At 44.5% G+C, this 21234-nt stretch overlaps 3 protein-coding genes across 4 annotated transcripts in view; all 3 read right to left on the bottom strand.

Annotated features, from left to right (window-relative positions):
* The window catches only part of dab2ipa (DAB2 interacting protein a), a gene marked incomplete at both ends in the record, with an annotated part of 23395 nt that extends 22509 nt beyond the window's left edge, over positions 1-886 (bottom strand). The window contains one exon of the mRNA XM_079729155.1: positions 808-886. Within this exon, the coding sequence (XP_079585281.1) occupies positions 808-886 (79 nt within the window). The remainder of the gene's footprint in view (positions 1-807) is intronic.
* Positions 887-1230: 344 nt separating this feature from the next.
* On the bottom strand, positions 1231-9676 carry phf19 (PHD finger protein 19). 2 transcript variants are annotated; one of them, XM_079754589.1, is made up of 14 exons: positions 9551-9676; positions 8370-8559; positions 7655-7736; positions 7121-7231; positions 6749-6843; positions 6434-6582; positions 6164-6259; positions 5749-5938; positions 5501-5568; positions 5016-5162; positions 4814-4874; positions 3878-3963; positions 3185-3262; positions 1231-2874 (listed from the first exon to the last, which is right to left on the bottom strand). In XM_079754589.1, exons 2-14 carry the CDS (start codon positions 8553-8555, stop codon positions 2532-2534), a joined length of 1692 nt encoding a protein of 563 aa, XP_079610715.1. In that variant the 5' UTR covers positions 8556-8559; positions 9551-9676; the 3' UTR covers positions 1231-2531. The 2 variants fall into 2 exon arrangements, with proteins under 2 accessions (XP_079610715.1, XP_079610716.1); XM_079754590.1 differs by having other exon boundaries at positions 8370-8556; positions 9551-9631.
* A 947-nt stretch (positions 9677-10623) lies between these two features.
* LOC307072269 (fibrinogen C domain-containing protein 1-like) lies at positions 10624-17200 on the bottom strand (the record flags this gene model as incomplete). Its single annotated transcript, XM_079731501.1, has 8 exons — positions 10624-10934; positions 12256-12435; positions 12844-12940; positions 13720-13856; positions 14184-14325; positions 14927-15296; positions 15905-16020; positions 17129-17200. The coding sequence occupies 8 exons, from the start codon at positions 17198-17200 to the stop codon at positions 10624-10626; spliced, it is 1425 nt and encodes a 474-aa protein (XP_079587627.1).
* Between the last annotated feature and the right edge of the window lie 4034 nt (positions 17201-21234).

Genomic DNA, 21234 nt, shown 5'->3' with positions numbered 1-21234 from the left:
CAGTAACAGCCACCCTGATCGCTCTTGTCATCAAGCCGGCCAATCAGAAAAGCCAAAGCATTCTCCTCATCTCACCAACCCCAAATACCTGACCTATACCGGTTCCCTTCTAGAGTGCAGAGGGCAGGATGTATCTCTGGTAAACACTGATATGAAGCTAAGTACTGTTCAGGAGGCACTGGGTGACCTAGTGATCTGGAAGACAAGGAAACAGCTTTACACTCTAGTGTGTAGGGTGACGGCCGAGGGCACGGTGCAGTAACTGTATATTAGTGTACTCTAGATTACCAAAGACACAGTGAAGAACATTGTGTGGGTTGAGGCATTGTGATGGAGGTCCCCTTAACATTTAGTACCGTGCACAAACAGGTTCCCATCTCTGCACATTGATCTGTTCATGTGTTTCATGGTTAGGGATGGAATTCTCTCTTTCAAACCGAATCCATGATCATAATAGTAGTTTGAATTTTTATTTTTTGTTTAAACCCCCCTCCAAGATAGATAGTAAATGTACAGAATAAATACAGCCCTTTCTTCATTGCCAGTATAGATCATGTAAGTATACTGGCCTGTCACTCAAAATACTTTACTGTGTAGTTAAAGTCTGACATCCAGAGCCTGGTGTCATGGCCATGCATGATCTACAATCTCATGTCCACATTGAGGACTGTTAGGGAGTTGCTGATGGGCCTTCTCAGATGCTGTTACTCATTACAAATAAAGTCAAAGGGAAAACACATGAGGAGACAGATGGGTACAATCAGACATCCAGCCTCCTGATCCAGCAGCCAATCACCACGCACTCACCTGCCACCTTCATCCACCCCACCTCCTCACACCTGGACAGTTGTCCAAAGAGCTGCTCCATGGCCACCTCCTTCTGCATGGTGTGAGGGGTCTAGACATGAGCCAGAGAGCAGTATCAGCCCTGGCTCTCTCTAGGTCTACAGACAGGAGCTGCTTCAGGAGTTCTCCTGCCTCTCTAAACCCTGGCTCTCTCTAGGTCTACAGACAGGAGCTGCTTCAGTTCACCTGCCTCTCTAAACCCTGCACATCCTGACACACAGGGACGGCGCCTCTCCCAGTCCAACGTTATCTTTTAAATAGACACACCCGAACTCCTAACACCTTAATTAACTTAACAGATTAACATGGAGGCTGTCTCACTCTCACTAGTACACAGACACACACACTAGATTGATAGAGATGGTTGACACTGAAAATGTGGAGACATTTATTTTAGAAGATTATACCACATGAGCTACGGAGCTTTGAAACCAGCCAATGACAGAATAATTGCAGCAGTGAGTGTGAGTATGATCAAAGACCACTGGGCCTGCACACTGATAGGTCATGGGTTTTGGTTAGTATACTGAGAGACCAAGGGTGTGTTGCCAGGATCTCAGTAAGGATTTCATTTAAGTTTCTCTATTTATAACAGATATAACAGATTGTCACAGCAACACATTTACAAATGAAATCCAATTCTCAAAGTATATGTATATATTTGAACTATCATATGACAGTGATATCCAATGATACTTATTAAAGTAATAATATATTCAAATAATAACAAAAATTTAAGTGATCAAACGTGATCAATTTACCAAACAATTGGGTTTAGTAGATAAGGCAACATGTAAACTTGCATAGATACCTTTAAATAGTGCATTATTTCTGGTCTGGGTAGGGGGCACATTAAACCAACAATGTACCCCACATCTTATAAAAAAATAACAAAAAAACTCAAAAGCTCTAAACTTTCTTCGTTTGCTAAATGACACAACTCTTTCTCCCTACGCCTGACACAGAGGAACAGCTTACAAGAACAGCGGTAAGCCCAACAACATACAGTTCTAGCATGGCGGGCGTAGGAACCGTGGTTCGCCTGATAACACGACAGTGGCTAGCTTGTGTACTGCCTATTTACATGTCAAGCACAGGAACAGCAGCTAGCTTGATACAACAGTGCGCTAACATGTCAAGCACACACATCAGCGCCCAGCATCCTAACAAAACACAGGGCAAACACGTCCCCTGCCAGGGGAGTGGGGTTAGCTTATTAGCATACAGCGCTAATACGACAAACACAAGAGCACTGGTTAGCTTACTGACATAGAGAGCGTAAAGCGGGGGGGGGGGATATGAACAACTTTTCTCAGGAGTACAATACAGTGAGCTGTTGCCATGGAAACAAGGTTTACTATGCCTGGAGAAGGCGGCGACAAGAGCGGCGCTCTGAAGCGGAACCCGGGTTTAGGGTCGGCTGTGAAGGTGCTCAAAGCTTGGGCTGAGGAACATCAGGATCAGAGGAAGGGGAGCACGCATTTTAAACATTGAAGGACTTTACGGCCCTCAAAGTGACCTATAAAATGGTGTGGCATGGAACAGGGGTCTTAACTAGGGGTCGGGACCCTAAACGGGTTACAAACACACACAAAACACTTCCTGGTGCGTATGGAATGATGGAAACGATTAAGATCCCCTGATCCATTGTAACGATGGCCGTGGTGTCGGGGGGGCGCCGTCCTCTAGGGGAACACCTCCTCCCACTCCAGCAGGTACTGCACCGTGCCCTCGGCCGTCACCCGGCGGGCCAGCACCTGGTACTCCCCGTTGGTCAGCCGGCCCGCCACGCCGAAGTAGGAGGAGATGGAGGAGTGCAGGTGGGAGGAGTCGGAGGACAGGTGGGAGGTCTCGGAAAGGAAGTGGGAGGAGTCAGACGGTGGTGGGGTGAGGGCGTGTTCTGCGGAGTCCTGCTCCTCCAGACCGGACGGCTCCTCTGCCGGTAGCTCCTCCCCCACGTCGCCGCGGCTGGCCCACTGGCTGTAGCTGTTGTTCGGCAGCTTCCTCTTCCTGCTGCCCACCCCCTTCCTGCTTGGACGGACACAGGGGTCAGAGTGTGGACTGTGTGGGCTTCAATCTGAGGGGTTTAGACCGTGTTGTGTGTTCATCTGTTGGGTTGGCGTATACGTTTGGATTTGCCACGGATGGGTGTGCGCATGCGTGGCTGTGCATGTGTGTGTTTGTGTACGTTTACATGTGTGTGTGGCTGTGCGGATGTCACCGCGTACACGTGGTGTGTGTGTGTGTGTGTGTGTGTGTGTGTGTGTGTGTGTGTGTGTGTGTGTGTGTGTGTGTGTGTGTGTGTGTGTGTGTGTGTGTGTGTGTGTGTGTGTCCCACCTTAAGTGGTAGGAGCCGCTGGTTCCAGCAGAGCCGTCAGTGGAGACCTGGTCAAGACTCTGAGATGTACTGGAACCACTGAACACAGAAACCACCACAGCAGCATTAGATGCACTAGTATGGGGATGAGATGCACTGAAGACATATAGATCACATGCCTATATTGAAACTTATACTATAGATATTATACTATAACTGCTATGCTTAATGCAGAACCAAGAATAACAGAAAAGGTAATTAGCACGTGGTACCTGTACTCTGCCTTCCTTAAAAATGATATGTTTTGAGCTAAGGGCACTTACAACTATAGTATAGTTTGGAAGACGGTTAATACTTTGTTGTATTTTGCAACAATACAATTGACAGTTCACACTGGACATTGTTGGGGGAACCAAACGTAAACAAACGCCTCGCGGGAGAATGTCCACTGGACATTAAATCAGAGGGAAACTCATCTCCTTGCTGCGGACAATAAAAATGGAGCAACAGCTTTGTGGGGTCTTGGTTTATTATAATTTTGCTTCGGTGTTGCTACAAATAAGAGACAACCCAATTTCTACCATTTGGTCACTGAATAATTTAGAAATCTGTTTTGGAGTCTGCGCCTTGCAACAGACCCTTCAGCTCAGGTGTGAAAGCACTCTGAATCAAATCTCAGAATGTAATTGCACCGGCCGTCTCTGTGGGACTCACCTCTTCAGGCTCTGCAGCTCATCCAGGGTGAAGTCAAAGATGTTGGCCATGTGATGGTTGGAGTTCCAGCTGCAGTACAACTCGTTCTACACACACACACACACACACACACACACACTGTTTACTTCGGCAGAAACGAAAAACATCACATTACACACTACTTTACAACCACAAATAACCACGCTACTGTAATTAACACTTGCATATTTCAAATTGTATTGCATATTGCATCACGCAACATAAAGCACCAAACTTAAAAGGTGCTGTAGGTAATAAAAGCTATAATTGAAGTGATATTTATTAGAAATGCTACAGCCATCTGTCCGCTATGGTGAGTGAAACGTTCTGTGAGAACATCTGTTCTGGTTGACTGGGTGCCTGTCTCTGTATTACATCGCCGCCGGCTAATTTCTGACCAATCAGGGCCTCTCTTCACGAACTGGTTCAGAAAGGAAGGAAGGGAGCAGAGGGATACGATGTATTTCCAAATCTTACATTCTCTTCTGCTCTCTCTGTATAGCTCTCAAATCATATGTGGTTGTGTTCTTTTGCCATGTGGGATGTTAAAATAAATTTGTTGAACCGGTGCTAGTGGCCGGTGTATTCATGTGTCCGCCGGGGGTGGCCACTATCTCCTGACCACTAAGTCACATGATATAGGTCAGGACTGCTGAGGCATGTAGGCTTTGTTGTTCCGGAAGAAGACCCTGGGCTGATGGAAGAGCATGCTGTCTCATGCAAGGTTTATGAATTTAATCTTTTCTTGGGTTAACTAACGAGAGTTATATTTTAAGAAATATTGATTTACTGATTTTTTTTCTTTATGCTCTTGTAGTTGGAATCATTTTTTTTATTGTAGATAATTTAAGACCTAACTTCTGCACCACATTAAAGGGAGTTTCTACAACACACGCAAGACACATTTACATTCCTTACATTGGGGATGGCATCTTCCAGAAGCCACCGGGCCTTTCTCTTCCTTCTTTCTGCTGGAGTGCTACACACACACACACACACACACACACGCACACACACAGAAAAACAGACACACACACACGCATCTTGTAAAGTAGATATTTGGAAGGGAGCCTTCAGATGTTTCATGGTAGGAAGCCTAGTGTTTGGGGGCGGGGTCTACCTGTTCTTGGCCCCTCCTCCTTTGCGTCCCCTCCCCCCGTCTCTCTGGGTTCGCTCAGGAAACAGTTTGGAGGGGGGGTTGGGAGGAACTCGTGTTTGCAGTCGGAAAATACACTTTCTCTTCTTTATCTCCTTCCCACACAGGAACCTGTGCAAACAACCACACATCTTATAAACAATCCTAATCTTAAGATCTGGGTCTAAACTATTACAAAGAACAGTTGCCAGTGGTGTAGATGCATCTTCTCTGTTAAACTTTACACATCCGACATACAACTACTTATCCTTCCAAGGTTTATGGGTCATTCATGGAATTTGTTGGGATATTGTGATTCTGATTTTAGTTATTCATCAAAGAACTAATTAACAACTTTTTTAAAATGATCAAACGGTCTTCTAATGCACAGTGGATTAAGCAATTAATCCAGATGTAATTTAAAAGTCTGTGTGTGTGTGTGTGTGCGCGCATGCGTGTGTGTGTCTTACTTGCTCTTGTACTTGTTTAAAGCGTCCAGGATGTGTTTCTCCTTCTCTGAGGCAGGGGTATTAGCCAACTGCATAAAAAATTAAAACAGATTAAAAGTATAGCATCATTTAGTGTAATGGTACTGGTTTAGTACAGTGGCGTATGGAGCAGTTTTGGTCTATTACAGTATAGTATGAAGCAGTATTGATCTAGTACAGTAGAGAATGGCGCAGTATTGGTCTAGTACAGTAAGGGGTCGGCTCCAGACCTTTCCCAGCTGTAGCTGCTCCCAGTGAGTAGAGATGAAGCCCAGGATCTCCTCCAGCTCAAAGTACTTCTTCTTCCTGCTGAGGCCCAGGTTGTAGAGCGCCAGCTGGACCACGTCCACCCAGCGCAGCGCCAGCCGACGCACGTACTCAGTGCCCTTGTTACACACGCAGCACAGGTAGAGGTAGAACCTGGGGCAGAGGCAGGGGGAACCACAGCTTGAGACACAGGACGACTGTAGCAAACCAGAGCGTTAGGCGACTGTGGACAAACCACAGCTTAAGACGACTCTAGATAAACCACAGCGTCACAACATTTTTAAATAAATAAAGGCAATACATGAAACTTCTTTTACATGTGGGGGGTTTTGATGGACATGTGCTAAGACGTCTTGGCTTTGAGAGGAGAGGAGGTACCTGTCTCCAAACATGATGGGGTCCTGCACACACTGGATGCAGGCTTCATGGAACCACTGCTGGCACTTCCAACACTGGAGCATCTTCAGGTACCACCTGTACAAAGCAGAACAGGGCCTTTAACAAGAAGCATACACACAGTAATCATATTTACAACTACACAAAATTCATTACCAGAGAAACCACAGCCCTTTTCATAATAATGCTACAGAGATCTCTGCTTGTTGTGTCCCAAGCTTCAGTGATTAGATCGGATTAGATAGGTCTTACTCTCCGGGCCCGCCGCAATAGCAGTAACACTGCTGCTGATTTGTCCGATGCTGCGAGTCCCACTGCAACGCATCCGGGTCATAGGGCAACACCTGCTTCATGGCCACCAGGGCCTTCGCTATGGGTCCCTTCTTAAGAGCGCCCCCTTTCTGTAGGGATCAATCAATGGTCAATTTGAGTGTTTAGTAGGTTTGTGTGCGGTTGTCAGGTCAAATAATTTTGTAATCACAGTTCTCAAAAGACTTCTCAGGACACATTTTATGACATGTGTCATCTGTGTGTGTGAGTCTCATCTGTCTGTGTGTGTGTCCTTACCCTGACAGCTAGAGCGAAGATGCAGCGGCGACAGAACCATGGAGCGTGCTCATTGCTGCCCTCTACGGGAGGACTGTGGCACTGCTGGTGAAAACCTGAAATCCCAAACACAGAAGATACTCAACATTTAACCTTTTGCAGAGATACGTAGTTATTGAAGGCCACTGCTGCATAATCGCATTTTTAACAACAGATTTTTTTTGTATTTGTATCTGGACCTGACTGAAAACAGAAATTAAACGATAAGATTCAATGTGATTTGTTCTGCTCACACTGAAATAAATCCTATCGGAGTCACACAAGAGCAAAAAAGATTTGGTTCACTTTTGCTTTCAGTGTGAACTAGTAATTTATTATTGTCCACCAACTTACCGATGCCACACTTGCCACAGATGAGGATGCGGTTGCCATGGCTACTAGAATCACTCTGGTCCCACTCCTCCTGACACACTGAGCAGTGAGGCTCCTCCCCCGGGATGCCGGCTGCAGGGTCAGAAAGCATGTGAATAAAAGAAGAACACGTGCAATGGGATTTCAATGGGAGTCCATCTCCGATTCCAGCTTTCCCAGTCCCATCTCGTAGTCTAGCTTTCCCAGTCCATCTCATAGTCTAGCTTTCCCAGTCCCATCTCCTAGTCTAGCTTTCCCAGTCCCATCTCCTAGTCTATCTTTTCCAGTCCATCGCGTAGTCTAGCTTTCCCAGTCCATCTCCCACTCTTGCAATCTCCAGTCCACTTCCCAGTCTAGCGTTTCCACTGGGAAAGCTAGATTGGGAGATGGACTTGGAACTTCCCAGTCCATCTCGTAGTCTAGCTTCCCAAGTCTGTGTCCCCGTCTATCTTCCTCAGTCCAGCCCCCACTAAGTGTAACTGGTCTATCTCCCAATATGTTGGACTGGTAACCCACCATGCTGGATGTCCTTCCAGAGGACCCAGAAGCGGGAGTTGTCCTCAAACGTCACGAAGCAGCTTTGACGCTGAGGACTGACCTGGGTGGAGGAAAACAAATAGTACAAATTATAGTTTGAATAATAATTGTTAAATATTGTAAGTATGGTAGAGCTTGTCTTGTACAACATCTAGGGATAAAAAATACACTTTACAATCTGTAGAATTTCAAATAAATGATGAGTATACTTGAGTACAGTGCTAGGACCTCCTGTATTCTTCAGTATTTCCGGTACTTTCTTTTCTATTTCTTCAAGAGTAAAACTAAATATTTCCCATCTGTATTCACGTAATGTATTCCCATCATGAATGTTTAAAGACTTCAACCCTTTTCAAAGATTGAGCTCTCATCCGTCTTCCTGTCTCTCAAAGATGCAGCTCTCACTTTTCCCCACCGGGGGGGGGCAGGTGGAAGGCTTTTTTTTCATTCTGAACCAAACCATGATTTATTTATTTTTTATATTATTTATCAAGTATGTGAACATTAATCATAAACTGATTAATGTCATGTAATTCGATTTTTGGTTTTGAATGTGATGTGTGTTAAAAATGTGTATTACCTGTGTGTATGTTACCTGTGTGTTGAAAAACGACACTGTTTACGTGTCTGTAATGCACCGGGCGCTGTTAATGTTGTGTTGCATGCTTGTGCACATGGCTGGTGTGAGGCGTACCCTCTGTATGCGGCCCAGGTAGTACAGGCCGTCGGACCAATGGCACAGGACATACTGCTCCACGGTTAGGCTGGACTCCAGGACCTCGGCTGGGACACGCCCGCTGACCCCTGACCTGCAACCAGATCCCTGCAGGGATGGGGGCTCTGGACTGCTACAGTAGCCCTCAGCCAGGTCCTCCAACATCCTGCTGAGAGGGTGGGCCCACAGACATACCGTTGATATGGTTGAATATATATATATACACATGTTTGTGTGTGATCACAAGTAAAGGCTACGGGCTACAGCTACGGCGTCGGTCTGATCAAGTCCACTTTGCTCTTGTTGTAACAGCTGTTTGTGTAATATAGATTACAAAGCCATCCAGGTGACACCCTCCTTGTTCTGATGCTACAGACACGCTAGATAGAATGGAAGTGGCACTAGATTGGAAAAGCAAAAATAAATAGGAGGGTAATATAGGGGAGGAGTCGATCCACGTGTTGACGTTTATTACAGTAAATGTAATTTAAAAAAAATTTAATAAAGGAATAAGAAAAGGGAAAATGGATACTGCGTTAACAGGTGTGTCAATTGATGAAGCAAATGTTAATGTGGTTTTACCGGAAAACGAGTAGGCCTACTTGTGACTCATTTATTAACTTTACAAACCGCCAGGGGATTTTGTTATAATGTCGCGCATGCTCCATGAAATAGAGATGATGGGAGGCGGAGGGGCGGTTGCATCTGCTCAAATAGTGGAGCATGTACTATCTCTTTTTTTAAAACAATCCACTTTGTTCATAATGCCTACCGTTAAATGCCTAATGACATATTTAGTGAGTATGATTCGGTCTCTAACGATGACAGATATCGAAAGCAGAACTTTCTGACAGCAAAACTGCCAAATCGAACCCAAAGATAAGGACCGATTTCAGACAAAACATTCAGTATAAACGATGCTCTACAATGACCCTGTTGCATCTATTGTACCAACTGTTATACCAAAGTTATACAAATCTCGCTTGACAAGCATCGCATCCACTCAGCCACACTGGACAGCCTTTTTACACATCGCGTTATTTTCCCTTATAATATAGATTCATGACATTGAGAAGAAAATGATCAGGAACCAAAAGAAGTCGTGTGCATATATATTACAGACAATGATGATGTTTAAAGGATGTAATCTGTTTACTTACTTTGAGTGAGTCTGGTGCAGCCTGTCTGTGGCTGCAGCTGCCCGAGGTTCTGCTGCTGCTGCTCGAGGGAGAAGAAACTCTGCTGCGCGGCGGCGCTAAACTTCAAACTCGGACGGCGCCATTTTTTCACTTTTCCCGCGAATCACGGTCGCTTTCTCCATGCTCATTTACATAACGTATCATCGTCGTCATCGGCAGCGGAAGTCCATTCGAATCCATATGATTCATCCATAGTCTGTATGTGGTATTCAAAATCTGATTATTCTAAATGGGTAAAAGTGACTCGTAATATAGTTGCTGTGGTCATTTTTGTGACTTTATTTAAAGCTTATATATTTGTAAAATATATTAATATTTATTTTTCCTCTCTGCGAGCACGCGTGTGTGTGTGTACGTGTGCGCGCACACTTGCTTTATGACACGTACATCATCGTCTCTATAATCATTTAATGTAATTGAATACAAGAAATTGGGTCCAGACAGCGAAAAGAGTAGGCTATATAAATAGCCGACATGAGCAGATAAGAAACACTACATTAACTGTGAAATAAATAAACAAACTCATTATTCATAAAATCTTCTGATATGTATAACGCCTGCGAAGATACTAAATATACTAAGAGTTTGAAAGTCTAAAAGTCTCCAATGATCATCAATTGAGGTGAACACACAGACAGGAAATTTTAACAGGTGAATTTCTATGAAGACATAATAAGTAAGCAGGACGTGCAAAAATAAGTTTATAGGCCTACACAAGATTCTGACTTGGGATGGAAAAACCATGGCAGATAATATCAATGTTTTAGAGTTTTCTTAAAAAATCATCAGTTATTTTTCCTAATTTCTTATTTATGGTAACGCATTATGCACATTCTGACTGGAAATATATACCGACATAGCCCAGCCTAGAATGGATGTTAAACAGATATAGTCAGAAAACAAAGAAAAAACAGTTCTCTGTTAATATACAATATACATAAATATAATATATATAGATATTTGCACATGTAAATAGCTCACGATTATCACAAAACTGAGTCTATTCCGATCAAACAGTGTAAAAGGCAGCACTATCAGTTAAGAACAGGGCGGGGCTCAGAGTCCGAGTGAGAGGCAGAGCTCCTGGGGGCGGGGCTTTTATTGGGGCGGACCTTCATCTCTGAGGACCTGAGGGAGTACTGCCAGCCAGTCCAGCTGGACCACTCCACGCCGTCGGCATAGGAGGCATGGCCTCCCCTCAGGTACTGCCCGTTGAGGTTGGAGGTGTGGCAGTTGCGGTACCACCAGGCCCCCTGGTAGTATGCCGCGCAGTTGTTCTCTGACTGGTCCTGGTCCCGGTCTTTGGTGGTGAACTGCATCCCAGAATGCTTCAGGAGGGAGTCCCCTGATGATGAATGATGATGGGTGATAGGAATGAGAATATTAGAGTTGTACTTTATAGAAGCAGCAGCAACAGCAGAAGCGGCAGCAGAGGTTGAATTGCACTTGACCTGCGCCTGATCTCTACATTGGTGGAGGAATTTATGGTTCTGCATCAAAGCTTCAGGTTATATTTTTCAAACGGTGCACTTTACCTACACTACCGTTCAAAACTTTGGGGTCATTTAAAAATGTCCATCTTTTTTAAAGAAAAGCACAGTTTTTTTCCATGAAGATAACATTAATTTAATCAAAAATACAGTCTAGTCATTGTTAATGAGGTAAATGACTATTCTCGCTGGAAACTGCTGATTTTTTATGGAATATCTACATAGGTGTACAGAGGCCCATTGCCAGCAACCATCACTCCTGTGTTCTGATGGTACATTGTTTAGCTCATCGTGATTAAGGATGATTAGAAAACCCTTAAGCAATTATGTTAGCAAAGCTGAAAACTGTTGAATAAAAGCGTGAGTTTTCATGGAAAACATGAAATTGTCTGGGTGACCCCAAACTTTTGAATGGTAGTCTACGCCTGTGGACGCTTTTGGCTCCGCGTCCCATGGTGGCTATCTGACACTGAGGTATGAGTGAAGCAGCAGGAGGTGATTCTTGTCCCAGCGTGCAGGTGTATTTCATTACAGGTTGTTTTACAAATAGCTTTATCGTTGTAAAATGCTGCAAGTTCATTTTTTAGCGTGCACGTTTTAACTGACGTTGGACAAATCTTGTTTTATTACATTGACTGTCTCTGGGGTTCCCTTGTCTTGTCCTGCTGGATGCCAACTGCTGGAGGTACACAGGCTGTATGTGCGCTCTTATCCTGCTCCAAAACCCATCTCCCCTTGGGGACAACTTTGAACTTGAACTTGTAGTAGCAGGTTGCGGTATGAGAGGTAGAAGTCACAGGGCTGGAATAAGTAGCAGTCTGTAGTCCTGAGGTGGAAGTCACAAAACTGGAATAGGGAGCAGTCTGTATTTATGAAGTAGAAGTCAAAGAGCTGGAATAGGGAACAGTCAGTAGCCATGAGGTAGAAGTCACAGAGCTGGAATAGTTAGCAGTTGGTAGTTATGAGGTAGAAGTCACAGAGCTGGAATAGTTAGCAGTGGGTAGTTATGAGGTAGAAGTCACAGAGTTGTAATAGTTAGCAGTGGGTAGTTATGAGGTAGAAGTCACAGAGCTGGAATAGTTAGCAGTGGGTAGTTATGGGGTAGAAGTCACAGAGCTGGAATAGGTAGCAGTCTGTAGCTATGCGCAGTACTATCAGCAGAGTAAGCAGCAGTACCTGCGGTGCCCGAGTAGTGGTCCACTGTAAGAACGTAGCCGTCTTCATCTGGGTTCACAGAGTCCAGGCCCACAGCAAACAGGCCGTAGCTAGCGTACGCAGTCCCGTTCTCAAAGTCTGCAATGTCGATTCTCAGCTCAGAATGGCCGAACCCGGTCAGATAAAACATCCTTTGGAGACCTGGCCCACGCAAACACACGTGTTCACACACACACACACACACACACACACACACACACACACACACACACACACACACACACACACACACACACACACACACACACGCACACAAACAGACAAACACACAGGGAGCAACATAGAAACAAAGGTGATGATGAGGAGGGAGTGGCCAAGAGACAAACACAAAACTGTGTCTTTTTTTATATACATTGTAGTCAAGGCGGGGCCCTACTGTTGTAAAGGCGGCCTTAACCATACAGTGCTGGGGGAAACACTGGTGTGTGTGTGTGTGTGTGTGTGTGTGTGTGTGTGTGTGTGTGTGTGTGTGTGTGTGTGTGTGTGTGTGTGTGTGTGTGTGTGTGTGTGTGTGTGTGTGTGTGTGTGTGTGTGTGTGTGTGTGTGTACCTAGCCAATGTTCCCCAGTAACTTGTCCAAATCCGTCACGGTATGCAGTCCATCCACGGAAGAAATTCACTGAACCATCACTTCTCCGCTGTATCACCTTTACACACACACACACACACACACACACACACACACACACACACACACACACACACAAACAAACACACACACACAAACATACATACACAGCACAGCTCAGAATTTACAGAATCACATCTCACCAAACTCACTTTCTCTTTCTTGTCTGCCTTAAGGGCCTCAAACCCCCAACATGGCCCTTACAGCGGTAGTCCAACAGGCTGCCAACACACACCTAGTCCCACTTGGCGCTAACAGCAGTAAGCTAACAGGATGGCCACACAGATCTAGTCCAACATGGCGCTAACTCCGCTAGACGATACCACCATACCTCTGATCTAACATGGTTGTAGCAGAGGAAGGCCCCAAACACAGAGCAGCTAAGCCCTCCTGGAGTGGCCATAGGCAGTGCACTGCGGTACTGCTAATCTACTTAAAGGACTTGCTGGTGGTAAGAAATGTAGATTGATTGGAGTTGTCTTTCGAATCTGTTCAAAGTACAACCACTGCCAACTGCTTGACTGGATGACATGTGACACAATGGATATGACAACAAGTCATTGGTTACCGAATTGTGTCGTTGAAACATTAAGGTGAATAAATAAGGATTATAAAATGTGATTAAATATCAACAAGTGGTGGATGTTCAAATTGTTGAGTTCTGTTGTGTGAGTATGTACCAGAGTTCTGCGAGTCTGTGGTTGTTTTGAATGTGTTTGTTCGAGTCAGGCGGATTCACCAGTCATGATGATGACGATGCATGTTGTGGTGTGCGTGTGCTTGTGTGTGTGTTTGTACCGTCCATCCACCGCCGTCTGTGGTCATGTCACAGTAAACGGAGAATCCTCGTGGCTCGTGAGTGGGAAAGATGGAGTAAACTCCATCTTGTGTAAAACCTGCATCTAGAAGCTCACTACAGTCCTGTGGTCTGAAGCCTGTGGAGACAACATGTTTTGTCGTTATGTCTTTTTTATTGTTAAATCCAAAATACCGTCTGGAATCAATTAAGTATTAGCTTTTTAACAGACTGTAGCTCAGGTTGTAATACCAGTTTCTTCACTAGTTTTGATTCTGAAACGGAAAGGAGCCATAATTATTGTAATCTGCACCTGTGTTAACCCATCTATAGTAGATAGTAGAATCACACAAATGTATATATATATATGTGTGTGTCTGTGTGTGTGTGTCTGTGTGTGTGTGTGTGTGCGTGTGTGCGTGTGTGTGTGTGTGCATGTCGTGTGCGTGGGCGTGTGTGTGTGTACCTTTTGTCTGTCTGAAGTCATTTGGTTTCTGTAGCTCCGTCTTCATGGTCCTCAGACTCTCTGTCTCCCTCTGCAGTCCATGCAGGGAATCAGCGACCGAACGCACAACCTTGGAAACTCCACCCTGACTCTCTGACAATAACTAGTCAGACAGACAGACAGACGGACAGACAGACAGACAGACAGACAGACAGACAGACAGACAGACAGACAGACAGACAGACAATTGAGTGATAATATCCAGCTTATTAATTCTGGGATCTTAATTCTAGTTAAGTTCTAGTTAAGTTATCTTCTAGTTATCTTCCCTTATATTAACTTAGTTCTAATTAGTTCTGGTTAAGGTGCTGTAGGTAAGATTTAAATGCTATTATTTGAGTGTAAAAAGCATAGCCATCCTTCAGTTGAGATTATCTGTTTCTATTTGACTGTGCCTGTCTCTGAATGAGCCAATTGACCTTTCACCACCAGCTCATATCCTACCAAACAGGGCATCTCTTCTCCCCAAATCGAAGAGAAGAGATGCCCTGTTGGGTAGGATATGAGCTGGTAGTGGGGGGGGGGGGTAGTTTCAAAAGCTTGGTTTTTCCTCTGCACTCTCTTTTAACAACACTCAAATCGTACCTACAACCCCGTAAACTTAAACTTCTATCTTTAAATAGATGGTTAGTTTAGCTAGTGTAGCTAGTCAGCTAGCTCGTTTGCATTAGCTAGTTAGCTATTTATCTTTGTTAGTTTATTACCTGTGAAATGCGACTCTGTTCACTCTGTAGGATATTAATTCTTTCCATCAGAGCATTTTGGCCTCTTTTTAGCGTTTCAGCTTCCACCCGCATGCTGTGGGCGTGTCCAGCTAACAGCTTTAGCTCCTCCCCTAACTTTTGGACCAATCCTCTTTCTTGCCAGTTGTCCGTGTTATGATTTCTCAGGAGACTCAGCAGAGAATTCTGAACTTCCTCCCATCTTAGGAAATCGTTGCTGTAATCTGGGCAGTTGGGATCCATATAAATGCTAAGCGGCTCACTGTCGCCAAGAGAGACCGTAACCAAAGCACCATTCTCCTTTTGATTAGTTGAGATGATGGGAGATGCTCCTGGAAGGGCTGCACTTTTCCTTATCACAAAGAAATGAATAGAACACGTATTAACAAAAAAGGGGATGGTACTAAATGAATAGCTCTGGTATTACATGTAACATGAGTGTTGTTCACAGTAACACAGAAGTATTGCAGGCACCACAACCCCTTCATATCTTCATATTCTGTTGAATACATATGAACATATTAACTATTTTGTTACACCTCTTATTTCTATTTATATTTATTTTCTTATGTTTTCTTTCTTCTTTTAACAGAAAGACAGACAGATAGAGAGGTGTACAGTGCAAGAGATAGACACATATATAGTTGGAGAGAGAGAACGAGACAGAGAACGATAGATAGACAGAGAGCCAGACAGCCAGACAAACAGGCAGACAGAAAGACAGAGAGACAGACAAACAGACAGACAAAGGGACAGGCAAGTAGAGATATGGATAGATGGATGGATGGATGGATGGATGGATGGATACATACATACATACATACATACATACATACATACATACATACATACATACATACATACACATACATACATACATACATACATACATACATACATACATACATACATACATACATACATATACATACATACGCACATAAAAACATAGATAGATACCTGCTGATGAATGGGAGTGGATAGTGATTCAGGTAGAGAACAGTCATAGTTGCAGCAACAACTCCTAAAAGTGCTACTAGAATGAGGATGCACCATAGTAGGACAGTACAACAACTCTGTACACACACACACACACACACACACACACACACACACACACACACACACACACACGCACACACACACACACACACACACACACAGACAGACAGACAGACAGACAGATACACACACACACACACACACACACATGCACACACACACACACACACACACACACACACAGACAGATACACACACACACACACATACAAAAACGTTAGTTTATGTTTGCTACCTGTCTATCAATATCTAACCCTCTATTAACTTCACCAGCTGTAGCTTAACCAGCTCAACAATAAAACATGAGATCAGAGACCATGTATGGTATAGTTACTCTTCAAGGCCTATAAATAATATAAAGCATATTTCATAGCTCTAGCATTTTTATGTTGAATGGGAGGGCTAATATAGCAATGTTGGTTATTTGCATAAAAAACGATATACCATGTGAAGAATAGAAATTGTGTTGAAACGGACTGGTATTATGCCAAGTATAGTTTAGTAAGTACATAATGATGACTTTTTATCTTTTATTTTAGTTAGTACATATTTTGTATTTTTTTATTTGATGTAACCTTTTTTTTAACCAGGAAGTCCCTTGAGATTAAAGGCTATTTTTGGAGGGAGACCTGACCCACTAGTAGGTAAGTACAACGTAACAAAATTATAGAATAGAGCTCGTCAAAACAGAACAGGAACAGAAATAGAGCAAGATAAAAGAGACAGGGTACCAAAGATGCACACAAAATCCAATGTAGGAATAGCAATGACAGTTGTTGAATGATGACTTCGGATTAATTAGTTACTAAAGTCAATTGACAGTGTGTTCTCGTGGTGAACAGGACTGATATAGTAGTGACGAGTTTGAATCAGTTGACAGTATGTTCTGGTGGTGCAGAGAACTGATATAGTAGTGATGAGTTTGTATATGTTTAGTTACTAAAGTCTGTTGACAGTATGTTCTGGTGGTGAACAGAAGGTCTGAGATCAGCTCTCAGGAGAGGTAGCAGATGCACCAGATTAGTGGCACCTGGATCTGTCAAACACTCGACTTAAGTGAACCTTCCTTCTTAGGGAAATCAACACTGACACCTTCCCTTAGACATGCATCCCCCCATCTACCTTGTTGCTCTTTTGTTGTTTGGCATCAAGCTCAGAGGCGCTGTTGTTCATGATTGTCCACCTTTCGTTCATTATCCTAAAGAAACACGAAATAACACACCCCAAACGCATTTCAAGCTGATATGCAATCTGTTACTACGTTAATCGCTATGAACCATCATTGGTGACTTACTACAATGCTAATCCATTAAAACTAGTCCCTTTCGTTAGTTTTAACGAAAAGTCCACTCACCTGTGATACAGAGGGGGTAACGTCAGGCTACATCGGCACGCAGAGACCGAGTCAGCAAATTGAAAAATCCTGGTTTAAAATCGACAAGGACCTGAGAGCTGTCGCTCAGGTGGATGAGCGTCGTTCCTGATCTGAGGAGCGTGTCGCGGGTCCGTCAGTCCACTGCTGCTGGCTGCGCTCCTAAATTAAGCTTGTGAACGTGTGCGTGTACTCTGAGGGGCGCGCTATCGCCCCCTTGTGGTTTGACAGAGCAATAACAGAACTCGTTTTTATCGGTGACTCTTACTGTTTTGTAAAACAATTGATTAAACAATAACCCCATGGAAATTATTTCAAATTTTCCTGGGATTTCTTTTATTCAAAATACTGCTATGGATGTGAAATGCACATTTGCTTTAATCTAAGTCTTATTTGGAATGGTTTACGTTGTTACGTGTTTCACAAGATAAACCGTAAAACGTAGGCCTGTTGAATACTAACAAAACAAGTTGGAAAATGTTTTTACGTGTGCATATGTCTCGTTTGTGAGCCCCCCCCCGTCTTGAACAATTTAATATGTTTACATGAGCGCTGCTCGGAGATTTGAACTGCGCTCCGGGATTGGAGGAGAGACTACAGCAGGCAGGGGGGAGGAATGAGGATGAGGAGAAGGGGGCGCGGCGCCTCATTAAACCACAGTTTTGGGTTTGGGGCGGCTGGTTTGAAAATTCTCTGTGTTCATTCAAGTATTGAAAAGTGGAGATCGATTCCAGAGAGTTTTTCCTTTGGATGAGGTGGCTGGGTGCAGCCTAGGGTTTTTATTCAGGTCATCTCTTACAAGGACTCGACTTCCAGAGGTAACTGACTCACAATGGACAGAACAGGAGCCAAGATAAAGAGGTAATTGTGTATTTTATTATCCTACTTATTGTCCTTCATTTATTTCCTTAAGCGTTTTGGGAAAGTAAGATTTGTTTTCAATCGAGAAGAGTGGCTAACTGACCGAGAGTTCAGCATAACGCCACATATAATGACAACATACAATTGTTTTCTAGGCAATGTTTAGTCACTTTAATCACTATTGACAGAAGGCATTTTATCTTATGAATCTAAGTTTTCGGTTTGAATAGTATTTACACGTTTACTCTTTGCATGTTTGTGTGTAAGTATTACTTACAGACACAGATGTGACAACATCTGTTTTTAATCAATGCCCAAACTAGGCTGCATTCGACCGCGGGCAAGGAGAGAGAGACACACACACACACACACACACACACACACACACACACACACACACACACACACACACACACACAACAAACACAGAAGAAGACAATACAAAGGTGGAAGGCATTGGTTGTCGTTTGGTTGATGAATATGAAAGCGTTTCCTCCTTGTTGGTAACCAGAGGGGAGTGCCCAGCATGGGGTGTGTGTGCGTGTGTGAGTGTATGTGTGTGTGTGTGTGTGTGTGTGTGTGTGTGTGTGTGTGTGTGTGTGTGTGTGTTTGTGTGTGTGTGTGTGTGTGTGCGTGTGTGTGTGTGTTTGTGTGCCTGTGTGTGCCTTTGTGTTGTGTTGGGGTGTGTGTGCTTGAATGTTTGGGTCACTGAACATTCAAATGTCTGATCCCTCGTTACGACCAATCAACTCAGACAACCTTCTAAATCCTAGAGGACCAGAGAGTCCTCTTTACCTTTGGGGGTAAAGGAATGTCCCCTGGAACTTCATTTAGACCGTGGTTCCTGCGGTTGAAACAAGATCTTGCGGTGGAACCAACCATTCTCCAATGGTTCCTAGTTCCAAAGCAAAGTTCCTGCTGTCTAGTTGGCCTAGTTAAACTTGACTTTATAGTTCTGGCTCACCCCACTTTGTTTTTTAATTCTGCTCTACAGCAATGTCCAGTTGTCCAAACAAATGCAAAATAAATGAGTGCCGTGAAAGCAAATTAAAACTAAATTTAATCCAAAACAAGTGGTGTGTGTGTCAAGGTCGAGCTCTGATGAAGTAATACCTGAACCCCGAAAACAACCTCAAAACAAATCTGAACAGTGAAACCATTGTAGTGAGTTCCTGACACAAGGAAAAATTAGCAGACTAGCAAAAATTCTTCAGAGTGCCCTTTGAGGGAGGCACCATCTCACTCACACACACACACACACACACACACACACCAATGCGAACACAAACACATTCTAAACTGTGCGGGGGGGCTGGTATGTTAATGTGTAACACACAAACACAGATTTCGGTGCTAAACTACAGCACAGCGTTCTAATACCAAAGCCTCTCTGTATAAATATCACTGAGGCAGGTTACCCTAGGGCAGGGGTTCCCGATCTTTCGCAACCCAAAATTATAATCATTTTTCATGAACTTCCCCACACATTGTTCTAACCACATCAACATCTGCCCGTGATATGATGTCCCAGTGAACATATGTGTAAATGTCACAATAAGTGATCAGTTGTAGTTTGCTTACAACTTATGCAGCAATACCCTGTGGCCTCATTTGCATATCAGGTGGGTTGCAGCCCACAGGTTGGGAAACACTGCTATAGGGGAGACTCAGTTGACCTTTGACCTGTCACACAGGCCCTTTCAAGGAAGAGTTCTCCTTCAGCACCAGGAAGACCATCTTCACCCACCAACCTGCAAGAGGAGGAGCACAGAGGACCCGAGGAGCAGGGAGAAGGAGAGGAAGGGGAGAGGTGGAAGCTGGAAGGAGAACCAGAACCCAGTCCAGAGAAACAGAGGAACCACGAACTTGAGGAGACCTTACACACAGTATGTAAACACACATTACTAACACACGCACACACACACACACACACACACACACACACAAACACACACACATTACTAACACACACACACACACATGCATGGACAGACACACCACACATACCACACACCGCACACCACACACACTCACACACTTTACTAACACAGACACACACACGCACACGCACACACACACCTCACACTCACACAAACACACACTCCCAAACACAGACACACACACGCACACACACACACACACACACACACACACACAGACACCACACATTATTCAAGGGCAATCAATGCAGACAATCTACACATACACAAATACCCATGGTGTTTTCTGTTCTGCCAGGCCCTCAGAGTTAGGAGCTGGGATCCTGAAAGAGACAAACTACTCTGAGAGCGACTCGTGGAAAACATGGACCCTTGACCAGAACCGGCCCCGATATGCCACAGGTTCCGCGACGAGAATACCCAGAGTTGGAGCCGAGGCTCGGGCTGCAGTAGACTGTGGACCGGGTGGCATGAGCAGTAGACATGGGAGTGGGGTGCAGGTTCAGTCCGGCAGAGAGCTGATCCGGTCCAGTAGAGCGCTGCTCCAACCCAACGGACAGGGGATCCAGTCCAGCCAGGCTCAGGTCCGGTCCAGCCAGGCTCAGGTCCGGTCCAGCCAGGCTCAGGTCCAGTCCAGCCAGGCTCTGGTCCAGTCCACGGGGCTTCTGGTGAAGGGCAGTGCGGGCCTGCAGGTCAGGGTGGCTGTGATCAAGAGGACCCGTCTGGACCCTCTACCCTCTGTTGGGCCACTCGCTGCTCCCACGGTAATTAACCCAGCAACCCCATTCTCAAAGCAGCTCTACAGTGCACACTACAGTGCACAGTGTCATTGTTTGCACACGTTCCGCACCTTTGTTTGCTCAATAGTGTCCTACACGGATTGGAGTGGAACATTACGAAACAAGATGTGTGCCGAACATGTGTCTTTCGGATGTGATGCAAGGGCTCTGCCCAACATGTAAAACCATAAACACATACACTGTACAGAACGCCACATCTCCCTGTAGTGCCTCTGACCAGAGGGGACAACAGTCATGTGCGCTGGTACCAGGCAG

The sequence above is a fragment of the Pollachius pollachius genome (assembly GCF_949987615.1).
Source record: "Pollachius pollachius genome assembly, chromosome: 1".
NCBI lineage: Eukaryota > Metazoa > Chordata > Actinopteri > Gadiformes > Gadidae > Pollachius > Pollachius pollachius.
This window is presented reverse-complemented; position numbering and strand designations above follow the sequence as displayed.